Source organism: Schistocerca nitens, chromosome 7 (genome assembly GCF_023898315.1).
Source record: "Schistocerca nitens isolate TAMUIC-IGC-003100 chromosome 7, iqSchNite1.1, whole genome shotgun sequence".
In the NCBI taxonomy this organism is placed as follows: Eukaryota; Metazoa; Arthropoda; class Insecta; order Orthoptera; family Acrididae; genus Schistocerca; species Schistocerca nitens.
The window spans coordinates 387262128-387281944 of NC_064620.1; the positions used below are offsets into that span (position 1 = coordinate 387262128).

The 19817-nt window shown below is 38.7% G+C and overlaps 1 protein-coding gene across 1 annotated transcript in view; it reads left to right on the forward strand.

Moving 5' to 3' along the window:
- LOC126194994 (protein unc-80 homolog) overlaps nt 1–19817 on the forward strand; it is a 1036886-nt gene that overhangs the window by 667133 nt on the left and 349936 nt on the right. The window contains exons 39-40 of the mRNA XM_049933411.1: nt 7002–7191; nt 10315–10487. Of these exons, the coding sequence (XP_049789368.1) occupies nt 7002–7191; nt 10315–10487 (363 nt within the window). The remainder of the gene's footprint in view (nt 1–7001; nt 7192–10314; nt 10488–19817) is intronic.

A 19817-nucleotide genomic window follows, 5' to 3' on the forward strand; every position in this document is an offset into this window, starting at 1 on the left:
TGAGGCTGTATGGAAGGGTCTTCTCGGTATCGAATAGGCGGTAGCTGTCAAAGTGGAGGTAGATTTGATATGGATGGAGGTACTGATGTAGCCAACTTTGAGATGGAGATCAATGTCGACGGAGATGGTTTGTTTGGCCGAGGAGAACCAGGTGAAGGGAATGGGGGAAAAGGTGTTGAGTTTCTGGAGAAATATGGATGGGGTGTCCAGATCACGAAGATGTCATCAATGAATCCAAAGCAGGTGAGGGCCTTGGGACTCTGGTTTTTTAGGAAAGATTCCTATAGATGGCTCATGAATAAGCTGGCGTAGGATACTGCCATGCGGGTGGCCATTCCATATCCTGGTTTTGTTTGTAGGTGATCCCTTCAACGGGGAAGTGATTGTGGATAAAGATATAGTTGATCATATTGACCATGAAGGAGGTTCTAGGTTTGGAACATGTCAGGAAAGTTTGTGTTCAGTAGTGGCAAGGCCATGAGCATTAGGATTGTTAGTGCAAAGGGAGGTGGCATCAATAATGATGAGTAGGACACCGTTTGTTAAAGGAACAGGAATCATGGAGAGTTGGTAGAGGAAATGGTTGGTATCTTTTATACAGAAGTGTAGATTGTGTGTGATAGGGCCGAAAGTGTTGGTCTACAAGAGCAGGGATTCTCTCAGTGAGATCACAGTAACCAGCCACAATAGGTCATCCTGGACAGCTGTGTTTATGGACTTTAGGAAACATGTAGAAGATAGGAGTGCAGGGAGTGGTAGGGGTGAGGAGGAAATAGACTCTGGCTAGTGATTCTGGGATGGATCTAAGGATTTGAGGAGAGACTGGAGGTCCTACTGGATATCTGGTACAGGGTCACTGTGGCAGGGTTTGTAGGTGGAGAAATCTGAGATCTGGTGAAGTCCTTCCATGAGGTAACCTAGCACTTCAAAACAACAGTGGTGGAGCCTTTGTCGGTAAGCAGGATTGTAAGGTCAGGATCAGTTTTTAGGTGGTGGATTGCAGTTCTTTCTGTGGATTTAAGGTTACCTTGCATGTTGAGGGATATGCGGAATGATAGTAAAGCAAGATCCGAGGGTAAGAAATTCTGGAAAGTTAACTGGGGGGGGGGGGGGGGGGGGGGGTGATTTGGGGTTAGTGGATCACGAATGAATGGGAGGAATGAACTGAGTCAGGCAGAAGTTAACAATGCTCTTTGGTTGAATCTGAATGGTGGGTTGGTGGCAAAAAAGTGTTTCCACTGTAGGGACTGGGAGAAGGAGAGAAGCTCTTTAACAAGTCCAGCACGATTAAATTTGGGAGTGGGGCAAAAGACACGGCCTTTGTAAAGAGCTAACATCTCTGTGGGATTAAGGTTTTTGGAACAAAGGTTCATGACTGTGTTTTGGTTGTCCTTCTGTTCTGGATTCTGTACGGTCATGGGAGTGGAGTAAATGTAGTAGGTCTGTGATGCAGGGTTTGTCAGCTATGGGGGGATGTGGGGGAGGTTTGGAGGCTGTTGTAGAGGTGGTGGATAGTAGTAATCCAAGGCAGGAGTAGGAAGTGAACAAATTAGAGAGATCTTTTGGAGATGGCATTCTGCATGTTGCTCTAGTTCCTGGAGGGCAAGAGATTCAGTGTGTGAAATGGGATCCAGGAATTTAGGATTGCACAACAGGAGAATTTTATGGCTGGAGAGGAAATATTGCAAGGAGGTTTGGGCCTGATTTACATGGTTTGGCAGACTATTTTGTTGAGGGTTAAGGACTTGTGGAATCTGAGTAGATGGAAGTCATTGTGGAAGGAGGGGTTGTAGCCAGAGATGGGTAATTTGATGCTAAGGCTGTTTGGGGGGATTCCATGAGCCAAGGAACAATGGAGGAGCAGTATGTGGGACTGGGTTCTGGCCAGGAATAAGGAAAATTTTCTGTATTGGCACAGGTGGAAGGAGCAAGGATCCATGCCATAGGATAAAAACGTGTAAAAATATGCAAATAACATAGAAATAGATGCAAAAAAATTTGTAGAAATATGCCAAAATACTTAGGAAAAACTACAAAAAGGACAAAGTGGATGAAGTATGGGGAAACAAGATGAAACTTGGTGGAGTAGGCCAAAAGTGAAAGGCAAAAACCAACTGAAATTGATGTGAAAAGACAATGAGATCGAAGGTAAAAATAAATAAAAAGATTATAATGTGTGTGTGGGGGGGGGGGGGGGGGGAGAGATATGTATGAAGAAGAGGGGCAGCAGATTTGACAAGATCAGGTGGGGTTACTATGTGCAAACTGGAATAAGAGAGAAGTAAGAGAGGTGGGTGGGGAGTAGTTGGTAGGATGAGGTACAAGTTTGTGTGGCACAGGAAGGTTTGGAAAATAACATGCAAAAATATGCAAGAGTGATGCAGGAAGAGTGATCCATTTGAAGATCTAGGATTAATGATACTGGTGGGAATAACCTTGGACATGAGATGCTTCATTAACAGTCAGCACAATCTTATAGCTATTTGTTGTGTGCAGAAGAGACAGTTGATACAATATGGCAAAGTATGCAGTGTGTTTTGGAAGGTGACATATAAAACACAAGAAAGCAGAGAAAGAAAAGGATGGATCACACACACACACACACATTCATGCAAATGCGACTCACACACATGTGACCATTGTCTCTGGCTCTGGAGGCCAGACTGCAAGCAACAACACATTATGGGAGAAGCAGTGTGGTTGGCGGAGCTATGGAGGAGGCTGGGGCGGAGAGGGTGAGGGATTACAAGATAGGATGTGGGGTAGTAAAGTGCTGCTTGTGGGTCATACTCTGTCTTACTTCCCGACTGTATGCAACTGCTTGACCCTTTCCCCACCTCATACCTGTGTGCTCCATATCTGGGGAAGGCATAGTATAGCATCACAAACCATCAAATTAGTGTATGAGTCCTGGTTGGCCTCAGTAAGAAACTGGCTATGGTAGCTAAGCCTATGAAGTTCCACTGCCCAAGCTCTGTATACCCATTGCAACCACTTTTGACAGTCCCAGCAATGACATGAGTACAGTTGCAATGATAATTATAGGGCAGTTGACACATTTCATCAAAAGAGAGATGCAGGTTCCTGAAGAGGAGCTAGCCAAACAAAAGCTGATAAACACGAGGAGAAATCCATGAGAAAAATAAAGCTTCACAGAAGTTGGAGTCGGCGATAACAAAAACTTGAAAATGATGCCTAAGGTGGTTTTCATATGCATCCCAGTTTTGTGCATAATCATCATATGGGGAAAATGGTGGGGGTCGGATCAACGACAGTTCAACCTTGCACGTCAACAAGGCAAGATGAATATGTTAAGCAAATTTAGAAGGATGTAAGTAGCAGTAGTTATTTGGAGATGAAGAGGCTTGCACAGGATAGAGTATCATGGAGAGCTGCATGAAACCAGTCCTCGGCCTGAAGACCACAACAACATGTCCACAGTGATAGGACTTGATTTTTGGTGGACTATTTTTGCAGTTTCTGGAGGACCCGTATTTAAGTAATCACTTTGCTAGCAATAATAATCAGAGATTTCAAATTATAGGTTACTCTTGTCAATACTGTCTTCTTCACATTTGCTTATTATTGCATAGTCTATCCTTCTGGTGGTTGAATCTGTTGTTGTGGTGTCTGAAGTTATCACATTTGCAAGATAATATGAATTTAATATATGTGATAATTTTAAATTACTGATATTCTAAGAATTTGCATCAATATTTAAATCACACAGTATTGTGAGGTCACTGGGTCGAATGGGGCCAATTATCTTACCGAGGCTGTTGAAGTATTTATTCCACTCCATTATTTTTTTGAGTGGCAGACACACTCTACTGTATGTTTCATTGTGTTGTTGATGAAGTCTTCATACTGTATCATGATGCAAGCTAATTCAAGTGAGCATGCTCTGCAATGCTGCTCAAAAAACAACCATTTTTTCCTTCTCTTTAGTACCATATCTGATGCTGACTACAGCTACTACTTACTAGGAATAGCCATATAATTTAAAGTATCTTGTTTCATTCTGTATTAGGCCATGCTCTATATTTCCCATAAAATGTGGATTCTATTTATCCATGAAAAATGCAGCATGTACAAAATATCTCCAAGTATTGTATGTTTAAATGCATCACATGGCATGGCCATTTCTGTACATTTTCCATTGTTTGTTACAGTAGGAAGACTTATTTTAATGGAGTACAGAAGATTGTAATTTTCTAAGTTAGAACTGCTGGAATGTTTATACCCCCTTAAAAAAAAGATCATTATTTTCATCATTGTTCCAAGTCCTGGGATAAATCACTACTGTTTCATCATATCGCATGTTAAATTCTAAAGACATGTCAACTTGGTCTTTCAGAGATATGACTTGCTCAATACCTCACTGCATATTTCATTTTGTGTGAACTCTATCTGAAATCTTACAACAAAGAAATGTGTTTCACCGTCTGTTGATGAGGAAACCGTGAGTTGTTTGAAATCGTTCCTCTAGTGTCTTTATATTAAGATATATTTCATTTTTAATTTTCCTGCATACAGTTTTAACAGTTTTACTTCCCTTTTCTACTTTCTTAGTCTCATGGTACCAGTTATGTAGGTCATGATGATGTGGTACACAAAAATGATCAGACTTGTATATTTGAATGGATGCAGCCTCCTTTTAAGAGAAAATACAAAATCTTTTGCGTTGTACTTTGCTACATCATCTGCCCCCCTCCAGGAAAACAGAAAAATTGTCACTGTTTAACCATGACACTTTTTGTGACTGAAAGCTGTTGCGGCGTTGAAATTTGGGTCTTGTTTACCATGATATTAATCTCGTGTATACGCATATCTCATATTTCAAAAGCTATTCCTCATCCTTGGTTATCAGTGTAAATGTCAATTTTACGTGTATTTGTTACAGGGAGAACACAGTTAACAGGTCTTTTGTTGATTATTTCTCTGCGGTAAAATACTCTCCAGTCTTGTCTTATTTGCACCACAGTCATAGCTTACAGTATTGATTAAACATTGCCAGAACCGATAGTAATACACATCTGAAGACTTTCAGTTTCATCTGTCCCACATGTTGGGGTGACAGAATCCACTTACCACTGGAACTGCATATGATATGTGTACATACAACCTTGAGAATAATGGAGCAGATGAGACGCACTTAAACTACAAAGTCTGTCACTTCCTCAACTCCCTGAGAGCACTTAGAACATTCAATGCATGTTACCAATGGACAAGCCAGTTCAGCTGTTCCAGGATTCCCTGTCTTGCCTGCAGCATCTATGGGAGGAGATGAAATTCCGCTGGGTCTCAAGGGTCTTCAAAACTCAGGTCCAGAAAGAGGTGGGTCTAGTTTCCAACGAGGCCTGCACAGTATGTACAGTGCCAAACTGTAGAATCACTCAACATGCAATGATCTTGCAATGTGGGACAGCTTGCTGAGGCCAGTGAAGTAAACCACATGACTGCTATGTAGTTGCCTCCCCCCACAGTTTGCAATGGGAATCCTTCAAAGTTGCATGTGGATTATTCATAGCTGAGTGATGCAGGAATTGCTTCTCTGGTGACATCTCCACCAGTGTGCAGTGCTTTTGTTATGTAGTTATTGGTTTGTCACATTTTAGAAGGGTGCAATGATTTTTCAGAGAAGAGGACAGTCCATAATTTGAATGGGGACTTGCACTCTACTTTCATTAATCCTTGAGCCAGCGCACCATTTTTCATAACATGAGCAGGCATGCGGGATACTTTGTACACATGTAAGGAATAGCTGTCTTTATGTTACCAACATAAACATGTATGAGCAGAATTACAGTTTAGTCTCAATTTGATTAAACAGTGATAAAATAAACGTACATTATATGATCTAAATCACTGTTTAATTAAACAATAATAAAATAAATGTTCATTATGTCACTTTGTTGCCATATACAAGTGTTACTCCACATGAATGAACCACTTGAAGCTTTAAACAGCACAGTTGCATCAGATCTCAGCCAACCACTTATTTGATTGCTAATTATCTCGTAGACAACTCTCTCATTGTGGGATTTTTCCACTAGCTCAGAATTTGGGTCATTTACTTGTGCGGATGATAATTTTTTTTCTCATTTAGCTCACTTGTTTATTTTATTGTACTGCAGCTCTCTTGGGTGGATGACACCACAACTTATCACTGTGTTAGTTGAAGCAATAAAGAAGGAATAGGTATGGGCTTGGAATTCTAAATCAACTGTGGAACTGTACAGGACAATGTTATTCATGGTTGATACACCTTATACATATGTGCACCTTCCGTGGGTTAACAGCATACAAAATGCCTAACAGCTAGAAAAATGTTTGCCCATTGTGCTGTAATTTGTATAGTGTGTTGGGAAGGAAGACCCACCACAGTCATCAGGCTGATGTTCACAATCTAACCCTTTACATTTTGTGTCATCAGATTTCTTTTATGGACTTTCATGCTACTTTATTTTTGTATTTTGTCTAGCTTGTTTTTTATCTCTCTTGCAAAAAAATGTTAATTTGGCATTACTGTCTATTAACTTAACCTAATTGCTACTGAGTATGCTGCCATTCACTTGTAACTACTACACTGTTATCCACTATCATCTCTTTCAACAACTGGCTGAGTCCACTGGGGATCTTAAGAATTTAATATATTGATTTCACAGTCAGTGAAATACACACATTCAACAATATAAATAGTTTTGTATGTATGTAGATAAAATGTGTGATTTTTTAAAGTTTGTCATGTTTGTTGATAAAATATATTTTAGGAAGTTCATGCATATTTCACAGCAATCATTCTTTAGAGTATTTGTTAATATTGTAATTATATTTGGTGTTGGATTCTTTTATCAGATTGCCTACAGAACATTTGGGAAAAATTATTTTGTTTTGTATTTGCATCATTAATAGTTCAGGTTTTAATGGCCTGTAGAAGACTGCTTTACTGAAGAGTTACAGCATGATTTTAAATTGACTTTGTCTATTTCTCTTGGCAGCGATCACTAGTAACTGCTACAAAAACTCGGAAAAAACAGCAAACTGAACTGATAAAAATGGCACTCCAAGCACAGGAGGATAAGAAACGTATTGAACGAGAAAATTTTCTTATAACCACCATCCCAATTACTGTTCAGGCTGCTTATGAACCTAGTCTTTACCATGCTGTTGGGGATGACCATGATGAAGGTAAGTATATCATGATGCTTTCATGTATTTTCAGTCTCATAAACTTAAGTTGTATAATTTGTGTCTTCTTCTATCATATAAAGTCTGTTGTGGATTATATACTTTGGGTTTTCTTTTATGTATTGAGTAACAGAATTCACTGTAAAGAACATACAGAATGTTATGAGGATGACTGAGACTGAAACATCATTTTGAAGCATAGAAGTCAAGAAGAAGATTTTCAATAATACATTTTTATTAGTAAAATAAACAGAAATGAGGAAAGGTAGCCACTCATCTGTAGCTGGTGGATGTGACGTAGGAATATTTGACATCTCAGAGACTTAACTAGCGACTTTATTTCTAATTAGACTCTAACTTTCGCATACAAAACTACATCTTCAGCAAAAACATTTAAATTTAATAGTGAGGAAATATTGAAAATTTACATTTACATGCTTCAGATGAGTGTGCTGGATGAAATTCCAAGAGATACTCACCAGTGATACTAACAGAAGGTGTCTCCTCTGCAGGAAGTACAGATTCTGTTCAGGCCAGTATTTAGTACTCCTGATGCCCCTGGGTAAAAAGTATCTCTGCTCCCCCCCCCCCCCCCCCCAAGACTTGAATTACAAATATTTATTAAAGTTTTATTACAATTTAGTCCCAGATTTTACCAGTTTCAGTCCAAAAAAAATGGTTCACCACTGAATGCAAACAGTTCCTCAACTACGATGGGCATTCCATTTTCACATTTTCACTTTCATTTGGTGAAGGTGGTTTTTTTTCTTCATTTTTGGGTTTATTGAAGCTAAATGTTGCTTCCTGGTCTTCTACAATTTCAGTTGGTGAGAGTATTTTTCTATAATTGAAATCTTTGAGGATTTTTATAAAAACAAGACGCTGAACTTTCTTCAATGCTTCTTCTTCTCTTTTTTCGTTTGCCAGAGATTGATACTGGGCCCCACTTACTCACTTTCTGCCAGTCATTTTCTTCAGTGATTATCAAAATTTTGCAAAGCAGTATCCATTAACGATAGGATAGGAAACATGTTAGAAAGCACTTGCCATTTGATTTAACAAACTGAAGTAAAATGTGTGCAGTCATCCATGTGAAAATCGTACAAAGTGCATCTGCTACTCTCTGCTGTTACAGGCACGTGCCCAATGTAAAAAAGTTAGCAAAGATGTGGTGACAAGTTAATTCATCATTAGTTTCATAGAAAATAATTCTGCTTATAAACCACAAACAGAGTGTTACAAAAATGTGTTCTTTTGTTTATAAACAGAAAAAAATGTGCATGAATATCTTTTGTTAAGAGTTTATTAACAAAGTTAATGAAACCACTCAGGTGTGGTCATATCTTAATACCATATGAACCACACTATTACAGATTTATCAATTGAAAAATGAAATTCATAAGAGTGCTCTCTCATGAGTTATAAAAAGAATGATTAACATCTGTATATGAAACTGTTTCTTACTTTTGCTGATAGTATCAAGAATAAACGACACTGTGTAACACACTTCTGCATGTGCTTCAACTGATATTCCCCAGTGAGTGGCAAATGTGTTCTTTTGTTTACAAACGGGAAAAAAATGTGCATGAATATCTTTTGTTAAGAGTTTATTAACAAAGGTGTGGTCATATCTTAATACCATATGAACTGCACTGTTACAGATTTATCAATTGAAAAATGAAATTCATAAGATTGCTCTCTCATATGTTATAAAAAGAATGATTAACATCAGTATATGAAACTATTTCTTACTTTTGCTGATAGTATCAAATGCATGTGCTTCAACTGATATTCCCCAGTGAGTGGCAAATTTTAGGAATTTGTTTGAAGCTGACGCTTTTTGTACAGTTTCCCTCAAATATTGTCACCCCCTAAAACCTGTCACCCTGGTCTGTTGCCCAGTTTGCCTCCCCTCCAGTACAGCTCTGATTCTATTGCTGCGCATCCACTTCGCAATGACTGATGTGTCAGTTGTAGCTCTACAGACCCTGTACAGAGGAGACAGAGACCAAGGGGAACAGCACTTTCAGTAGTTCTTTTAGCTTAAGCAACTCCCCATTCAGTCCAGGTAATTGTAGCTGTAGGGCCCCTGATGTATTAGTGAAAGTCTCAAAAAGAAATCGGCCCCATAGATGAAAAGATTAAAATCCTAATGATCAGCTACAGAAGCATTTGCAATGAAGTTTGAATTTGAAGCAGTGCAAAAAAGCAACTCAGTACAAAGAGCTGCCTACAAGTAGAAAAAGGAAGCATCGATATTTTTGGTGAAAAATCTGAGTGTATATGGAAAGGATGCACGAATGGAAAACATAGATGATGTATTTGTCTCTGTAGACAAGAGACTCAAATCCACCGTGTTAGAAATTGAAGGTACATCTGATATTGTTTGGGCAAGACTTCATGTCAGGTGTTGGCAAACTTGTAACTGAATCTTTCTATTGACCATCAGACGTACCCTTAGATGTAACTGAAAACATTAGAGAAAATGTCAGTTCTGTAGTGCAAATGTTCCTCAATCATATTGCTATCATTGGAGACAATGTTAGTTATCCAGAAATTGAGAAAATTATTTTTTTTAAAGTGATGAGCATTACAATACACCTTGTGAAAAATATTTACTAAAAACTGCCTAGAACAGATTAAGAGACCCAATGGTAATAAATAGATCTTAACTCATTGATGATGTTCAGATTGAAAGAGGTATCAGCAATCAAAAGACAGTTGTAGCAACAATAATTGCTAAATGGTTGTACAGACCATATATGCAGCACAGATAATTACAGTTGTTGAGTGCAAAGTCTACTCGGAGGTGATGAGATAAGGAAATCATAGTGGACCACATCAAATGAGGCAGAAGACAAATGACAAAAAGAATACCTTTCTAATTATGACATTAAGTGTAGCATTTGTGATTATATGGTAAATAGTAATTTGCTAAATGTCAACTGAACATTAATTTGTATATGTTTTTCACTGAGATTCTCTGAAGAATGTAGTATAGCATGTCATTTGATCCTTAGTCTGTCTAAAATATTACTATTTCACTGTAAGTTTTATCAGTAGAAAGAATTTTATTCAATGATTGTGACTCAAGATATTTTCTTCTTCTATTTTTTATGACAGGAGGAGATGAAGAGCAAGCTGAGAACCAGCAGAGGAATGCAACCCATCACATCCATTCTGCACATTCACTATTTCCATCATGTCTTTGTTCAGCTGTCATTCAAATTATAAACCTTCTTGATGATGCAGCTGTTTCACCAGATGGTAATGCAGTGTATGAGGTTGCTTACCAGGTATGATTGGAATAATCTCAGGGGTTGACATACTATGTATACTATTTATGAAATTCTTAGTTATGCTCCAACATCTACCTCTGTATCCACATCTATACTCTGTGAATGGCCATGAAGTGTGTAATGTTTCTTCCCATTGTACTCATGGAGCTAACATGGGAGAAATTACTGCTTATGCAACTCTGTACAAAATGTTATTTATCTAATTTTATCTGTGTTCCTCTACATGACAGATACATAGGTGTCTGAAGAATATTTTTAGTTGCTAATTTGAAAACTGTTCTTGAAGTTTTCTTAGCAGGATCTCACAAGATGCCCAAGTTCTTTTTGTAAGCTTCAGCCATTAAGGGCTTCCAATATTTCTTTTGCGCCCTCTCACGTATCAGTCAAGTCCTTTACCATTCATACCATCCTTCTTTGTGTACATTGTATGTTTGATGTTCACTGTTAGTTCAACCAAGTACAAGTCCAAGACATTTGAAAAGTATTTAATTATGTGTGGTACAGGTGTTTTGTATTCAATCACTTTTGTAAACAGACTTTAGTATCCCAGTTTCCTACCGACATCTGAGCCTGTGTGGTGTTCCACATCATATCTCTACACACCATTTCTTTCAAATGTTTGTATGACATTACTTGTTGTAGTTGTTGTAGTCATGCTTCGTTAATCAGGGTTTTGAAGGGTACCACACTTTTATGCTTCATAGAGTTTACAACTTAGCATTTCCCATATTAGGGACTATTTGCCCATTTTTACACTAGGTTGATTTTTGTCAAGTAGTAACTGGGCGGTAGCACAATTTTTACCAGATAGAATTTCCCCATAGACATCTGCATCATCTTCAAAAAATTCTGATGTTATGACTGATACTATCCTGTAATTCAGCAATGTGTAACATGAACAGTGCATTCCATTGATATTACTTTTCAGTCCAGTAGCAAATCTGGTTAGATTAGATTAGATTAATACTAGTTCCATGGATCATGAATACGATATTTCGTAATGATGTGGAACAAGTCAAATTTTCCAATACGTGACATAATTAAGTTAATTTAACAACATACTTATCTAAAAAGAAAGAAAGTGATGAGACTTACCAAACAAAAGCGCTGGCAGGTCGATAGACACACAAACAAACACAAACATACACACAAAATTCTAGCTTTCGCAACAAACGGTTGCTTCGTCAGGAAAGAGGGAAGGAGAGGGAAAGATGAAAGGAAGTGGGTTTTAAGGGAGAGGGTAAGGAGTCATTCCAATCCCAGGAGCGGAAAGACTTACCTTAGGGGGAAAAAAGGACGGGTATACACTCGCACACACACACATATCCATCCGCATATACACAGACACAAGCAGACATTTGTAAAGGCAAAGAGTTTGCCTTTACAAATGTCTGCTTGTGTCTGTGTATATGCGGATGGATATGTGTGTGTGTGCAAGTGTATACCCGTCCTTTTTTCCCCCTAAGGTAAGTCTTTCCGCTCCTGGGATTGGAATGACTCCTTACCCTCTCCCTTAAAACCCACTTCTTTTCATCTTTCCCTCTCCTTCCCTCTTTCCTGACGAAGCAACCGTTTGTTGCGAAAGCTAGAATTTTGTGTGTATGTTTGTGTTTGTTTGTGTGTCTATCGACCTGCCAGCGCTTTTGTTTGGTAAGTCTCATCACTTTCTTTCTTTTTAGATATATTTTTTCCACGTGGAATGTTTCCCTCTGTTATATTAACAACATACTTAAGTTAATATAACAACTTTTTTATTTTTTTGTGTTTTTTTAATTTTTTTTTATATCTAAAAATTCCTCTATGGAGTAGAAGGAGTTGTCACTCAGAAATTCTTTTAATTTCTTCTTAAATACTTGTTGGTTATCTGCCAGACTTTTGATACTATTTGGTAAGTGACCAAAGACTTTAGTGGCAGTATAATTCACCCCTTTCTGTGCCAAAGTTAGATTTAATCTTGAATAGTGAAGATCATCCTTTCTCCTAGTATTGTAGTTATGCACACTGCTATTACTTTTGAATTGAGTTTGGTTGTTAATAACAAATTTCATAAGAGAGTATATATACTGAGAAGCTACTGTGAATATCCCTAGATCCTTAAATAAATGTCTGCATGAAGATCTTGGGTGGACTCCAGCTATTATTCTGATTACACGCTTTTGTGCAATAAATACTTTATTCCTCAGTGATGAATTACCCCAAAATATGATACCATATGAAAGCAATGAGTGAAAATAGGCGTAGTAAGCTAATTTAATTTACTAAGATGTTTATCACCAAAATTTGCAATGACCCTTATTGCATAAGTAGCTGAACTCAAACGTTTCAGCAGATCATCAATGTGTTTCTTCCAATTTAATCTCTCATCAATGGACACACCTAAAAATTTGGAATATTCTACCTTAGCTATATGCTTCTGATTAAGGTCTATATTTATTAATGGCATCATACCATTCACTGTACGGAACTGTATGTACTGTGTCTTATCAAAATTCAGTGAGAGGCCGTTTACAAGGAACCACTTAGTAATTTTCTGAAAGACAGTATTGACAATTTCATCAGTTAATTCTTGTTTGTCAGGTGTGATTACTATACTTGTATCATCAGCAAAGAGAACTAACTTTGCCTCTTCATGAATATAGAATGGCAAGTCATTAATATATATTAAGAACAACAAAGGACCCAAGACTGACCCTTGTGGAACCCCATTCTTGATAGTTCCCCAGTTTGAGGAATGTGCTGATCTTTGCATATTATGAGAACTGCTTATTTCAACTTTCTGCACTCGTCCAGTTAGGTACGAATTGAACCATTTGTGCACTGTCCCACTCATGCCACAATATTTGAGCTTGTCTAGCAGAATTTCATGATTTACGCAATCAAAAGCCTTTGAGAGATCACAAAAAATCCCAATGGGCAGTGTTCGGTTATTCAGATCATTCAAAATTTGATTGGTGAAGGCATATATGGCATTTTCTGTTGAAAAACCTTTCTGGAAACCATACTGACAGTTTGTTAGTACTTCATTTTTACAGATATGTGAAGCTACTCTTGAATACATTACTTTCTCAAAAATTTTGGATAAAGCTGTTGGAAGGGAGATTGGACGGTAATTGTTGACATCACATCTATCCCCCTTTTTATGCAAAGGTATAACAATAGCATATTTCAGTCTATCAGGGAAAATGCCCTGTTCCAGAGAGCTATTACACAGGTGGCTGAGAATCTTACTTATCTGTTGAGAACAAGCTTTTAGTATTTTGCTGGAAATGCCATCAATTCCATGTGAGTTTTTGCTTTTAAGCAAGTTTATTATTTTCCTAATTTCTGAGGGAGAAGTGGGTGAGATTTCAATTGTATCAAACTGCATAGGTATGGCCTCTTCCATTAACAGCCTAGCATCTTCTAATGAACACCTGGATCCTACTATATCCACAACATTTAGAAAATGATTATTAAAAATATTTTCAACTTCTGACTTTTTGTTCATAAGGTTTTCATTCAATTTGATGGTAGTACTGTCTTCCTGTGCTCTTGGTTGCCATGTTTCTCTTTTAATAATATTCCAAATTGTTTTAATTTTATTATCAGAGTTGCTGATTTCAGACATGATACACATACTTCTGGATTTTTTAATAACTTTCCTTAATATAACACAGTAGTTTTTATAATGTTTGATAGTTTCTGGGTCACTACTCTTTCTTGTTATCAGATACATTTCCCTTTTCGGGTTACAAGATATTTTTATACCCTTAGTAAGCCATGGTTTGTTACAGGTTTCTTACGAGTATATTTAACTATCTTCTTGGGGAAGCAGTTTTCAAATGCATTTACAAAAATGTCATGAAATAAATTATATTTTAAATTGGCATCAGGTTCACGGTACACCTCATCCCAGTCTAACTGCTGTAGGCTTTCCCTGAAATTTGCAATTGTTAAATCATTGACTGAACGTACTACTTTGGAGGACTGTTTAGTATTGCTGAATGGAGCCATGTCATATATTGTAACTAGCTGTGCACCATGATCAGAAAGACCATTCTCAACAGGCTGAGCATTTATCTGGTTAAACTTATCTTGGTCAATAAAGAAGTTATCTATCAGTGAGCTGCTATCCTTTACCACCCGAGTAGGAAAATCAATAACAGGTGTCAAATTGAAAGAACTGAGTAATACTTCAAGGTCATTTTTCCTATTACCCTCTTTCAGAGAATCTACATTGAAGTCCCCACAAATAATAATATGCTTCCCCCTGTCTGACAGATAGCACAACAAGGAGTCCAAATTTTTCAGAAATAGATGAAAATTTCCTGATGGGGACCTATATACAGTTACAATTATAAATGTGCCTTTCTCAAATTTAAGCTCACAGGCACATGCTTCTATATGTTTCTCTACACAAAACTTTTTTGTTTCTATACTTTTTGCACAATGATAACTTTTGACATATATGCAACTCCTCCTTTCTCCATATTTTCTCTCATTACATGTGCAGAGAGCTTATATCCACTTACATTTACCTTATCCATATCAGTAACAATGTGATGCTCAGACAGGCATAGTATATCTATTTCATCCTAAACTTCTAAATCTTCTAAACAAACCAGAAGCTCATCTATTTTATTCTTTAAACTCCCAATATTTTGATGAAATATACTTACATTATTTTTAATTATACTTTTATGAGAACCTTTCCTTATTCTAACATTTCCAGTACTCTCCTGTCTGAGTTTCTCATTGTGCTTAGGCCTAGTTCCTATATCAGTGGTCACATGGTGTTCAGAGAGACAGATTATGTCAACTGGTTTGGGTGAGTTTAATTCATCAATGCAATTACCTAGGACTGAGATACAACTTGGTGGAGATAAAATTTCTGGTGATTGGTGAAAATTTATAATTGACAGCTGTGATTGGTAATCCAATGTGCTAGAATTGTGCTGTTTAATTTCTTTCCTAAACTGAAGATTTGTTTCAATCCTGACCTCTCGCAGAACTTGACATCGTTCTGTCTTACCTATCCTAAAAAAGGTGCTACTCCAACACCTGTAACCACTGGTATTTTACCATTCATGGCAGTGTCTCCCCCCCTTAAATTTCCTGCTATTACCCCAGCCAGTTTCCCCTTCCCTTTCCTGTTGAGATGTAGGCCGTGCCTGGTATAGTCCCACCTACTGAGAGAATCAACAGGAACCACACCAATATGAGCCCCAGCACCTGACCCAAGCAGCCGTTCCAACTCCAAATTAACTCTCCCAACAGAAGAGTTCAAATGAGGCCGGTCATGGCGTCTCAGGACAGATACAAATTCAACATTGGTGTGTCTCGATGCCGACGCAATCTTTACCAGGTCACACTCTATACTGTACCCAGGATCTCTATCGATGCTATTCCCTGGCCCTCCCACAATAACCACAGTGTCTTCCCTGGTAAATCCTTTACAGAGTGAACCTAAATCCTCTGTCACCTGATCCAGACTAGCACTTGGTTTGAAAAAATTTGTGACCTGGTATTCTGGTCCTAATTCCTCCTGCAGAAGTTGGCCTACACCTCTGGCATGAGAACTGCCTAACAACAAAACTTTCTTCCTTTTCGATGACTTTCCTACATTCTTTTTCAATTTCCTATTGAAAGTTTGTTGTGTCTTGTCTACACCTACCTCTGGTTGAGGCTCTTCAGTTTCTAACTGAAGCAACAGGTCAAACTTATTTTTGACATTCACCACAAAACTGTCAGACTTAGTTCTAGGCCTGTTCCTTCTACTACCTGTTGCCACTTCCCAACTCTCTTTGCCCTTTTCCCTCCTTAACCTGTCCAGATCTTCCCTAGCCTGATCTAGCTCAGCCTGAAGGGTAGCAATTTTCCCCTCCTGTTCCACTATCTTCCTATCTCTGCTGCAAATCCTACATAACCACTGATGAGCCTTACCCACTTCCCCGACACCCACGCCACTGCAGTCCCCCCGGTGAAAAAAAACTACTGCACCCATCACACCAAACCCCGGAACTAACAATTCTATGGCAAGTCAGGCACTTCTCACTCATGGCAAAAAATAATACTTTAGCTAGAATAAATCAATTAAATTACCGAAAATCAAAAAAAGACGTTACAAGAATTAAGCCTATTCACAAATGTATATAAGCAAGTTTCTGATTTAAAATTCCGCTGTTTTTCTGAGATCTGTATTAAAACAATGAAGGTATACGCTATTTATTATATATTTCACTCGATGGAATGAAAAAAAAGGACAATTAAACGAGATACTTTAAGTTTGATTCGCCAAAAACGTTCCAAGAATTAGGCCTATAAACAAATGTATATAAGCAAGTTTCTGATATAAAGTTACGCTGTTTTTCTGAAATCTGTTTTAAAACAATGAAGTTATACGTTATTTACGGTAGTTTACTTATTTGCTACCGAGAAACTAGTTAAATTACCGTGAAACAAGAAACAAACACGCTTACAAAATTTAAGCCTAAGCGCGACTTCGCGAAGTTACGATCTTTTCGTGTTTTCCGAAAAAATACGCAAAGAAAAGTCAAACCTTCAACGGCAAGACTAAACGATACACTAATGCACGTATTTAATTTGTTATCGGCGTTAAACTAAATTATATTCCTGTCTAAATCACTTAACTTTCTGGAAACAGTTTCTGCCGTCACTTACTCGGCGGCCATCTTGGATTAGATACCCTATAGGCATGTGCGCTCATCAGCAGCTTTCTGATGAGCAAACCTTCTGCATGTTCAGTATGGTCCTAGCAACCTTTAGTGATTGGGCAAGCACAAAACCTACAACAATTCTGTCTTGACTACATCTAAGGGTCAGATGTTTCCTCCTGCCTTTTGGTCCAAATTATTAAGCGTTGATGTGGCTTAGCATCCTTGTCAGTAAAATTTTATAGAATTAAGCACATGTTCCCAAATATGTTAAATCACAGTTATTAACCAATGATATGCGGTATAGTATCCCACAGAATAGTGAGGTATCCTAATGTGTTGTTTATATTCTGTAGTATCACAGGCTATTTTGTAGGAAATAACATGTCTCACTCAAGGTTTAAGTTGGAAGAATTTATAATTTGCAAGTCAGAGAAAAAGACCAGACTGTCCACTGTGTGGTAAATGTGGGAAATTCTGTGCAGAAACAGAGTAATCCATGGATGCCATATGTCTGGGAAGAGTTCAGTGTTAAAACCTTTCTACCTGCTGTGACATGGAGATACTTGCTCCGTGCTGGTTCCCTACCAGAGATGATCTCAGCCCACAGAATAGCACCGCAAATAACAATGTGTGACTGGCTTCTTCTCTGTGCAGAGATATCAAATGGTGTTAATTTAGACCTTGGGTGACAGTCTGTCACTTAGATAACATTGTCTGCTCTGGCAATTGTAATACCAGTCTGGTGTTCTGCAAGATGTTAATATGAAATGTTTTTATGATATTGAACAGTATATAAGTTAAACTGACATCTGAATATGTTGATTCGGTCGCAGTTGAAGATCAGACTTTTTTACAGCTCCACACATAACTTCCAGGTGAAGAAAAGTGATTGTTTCTGGTCCACTACTGTACACAATGACCAAATTATTTAAGGAAATTATGAGTATTCAGAACACCAGGCAAAACAGTGTACACACTTGCACATATTACATACGTAAGTACATGCATCAACCAATCCACCGTGACACCGTATTTGGTGCTCTATAAAGATTTTGCTAAGAAGTTTGGTTGGTTGCCATTGACAATGGACATCAACAACATTGCAGTCAAAAAACTTTTTTCTGCTGCAGTACTATTTATTAGTAGTCAGAAAATAGCAAAAGACTCTGATTTATGGTGAATTATCAATCAAATATAAAGAAGGGTGAAGATGGTGCTTCGTGAAACACAAATCACTGACAACAATGAAGTAGGAGAAGCTGACCAATTTCTTATCAGTAAATCTATGTTACGAGACTGTGCCCCGCTAGACAATCCAATGCTGCCACAGTCCAGCCCACACATGCAGTGAGCTGTTAAAGTGCCAGCCAAGTTTCATTAGTGGTTTGAGTGTTGTATAGTGATAGTAAATAGTATTAAATCCAGTTTATTTGTGTTGTATGTGATAGTGACATTGTGAGTATGAGTGTCTATGGTTAAGCAAAACCATAATTCTTAATAGAATATTGTGTAAGTGTTCTTATGCGGCAGTAGAATGGCACTGGAAATACCAGGAAAGCTATGTGATTTCCTGTGTTTGATTTAACTGGTTTCCATGGAAAGGACAACTTCCCACTGCTCAAAGATTTTACAGTTAATTATAATTAAGTTCAGAACTAATTAACTCTCAAATTCTGTATATAACTTGAGAGAGTGTCTGTTGAGCCTTATGGTCTTATTCAAGATTAGCTTATTAAGCTGTATTCTAACACCAAAGTCTCCCTTCCAGCTCTTGTCTCATCTACAAGTGTCTGTACAATGACAGATGTGACCAGAATTTCTTGGTGTTTTTAGACAGCTCCAGTGGTAATATTTTAAAAGGCTTCACTTTGGTGAATGTGTTTCAAATTATGTCTACCTATCTGCAGATACACTCCTGGAAATGGAAAAAAGAACACATTGACACCGGTGTGTCAGACCCACCATACTTGCTCCGGACACTGCGAGAGGGCTGTACAAGCAATGATCACACGCACGGCACAGCGGACACACCAGGAACCGCGGTGTTGGCCGTCGAATGGCGCTAGCTGCGCAGCATTTGTGCACCGCCGCCGTCAGTGTCAGCCGGTTTGCCATGGCATACGGAGCTCCATCGCAGTCTTTAACACTGGTAGCATGCCGCGACAGCGTGGACGTAAACCGTATGTGCAGTTGACGGACTTTGAGCGAGGGCGTATAGTGGGCATGCGGGAGGCCGGGTGGACGTACCGCCGAATTGCTCAACATGTGGAGCGTGAGGTCTCCACAGTACATCGATGTTGTCGCCAGTGGTCGGCGGAAGGTGCACGTGCCCGTCGACCTGGGACCGGACCGCAGCGACGCACGGATGCACGCCAAGACCGTAGGATCCTACGCAGTGCCGTAGGGGACCGCACCGCCACTTCCCAGCAAATTAGGGACACTGTTGCTCCTGGGGTATCGGAGAGGACCATTCGCAACCGTCTCCATGAAGCTGGGCTACGGTCCCGCACACCGTTAGGCCGTCTTCCGCTCACGCCCCAACATCGTGCAGCCCGCCTCCAGTGGTGTCGCGACAGGCGTGAATGGAGGGATGAATGGAGACGTGTCGTCTTCAGCGATGAGAGTCGCTTCTGCCTTGGTGCCAATGATGGTCGTATGCGTGTTTGGCGCC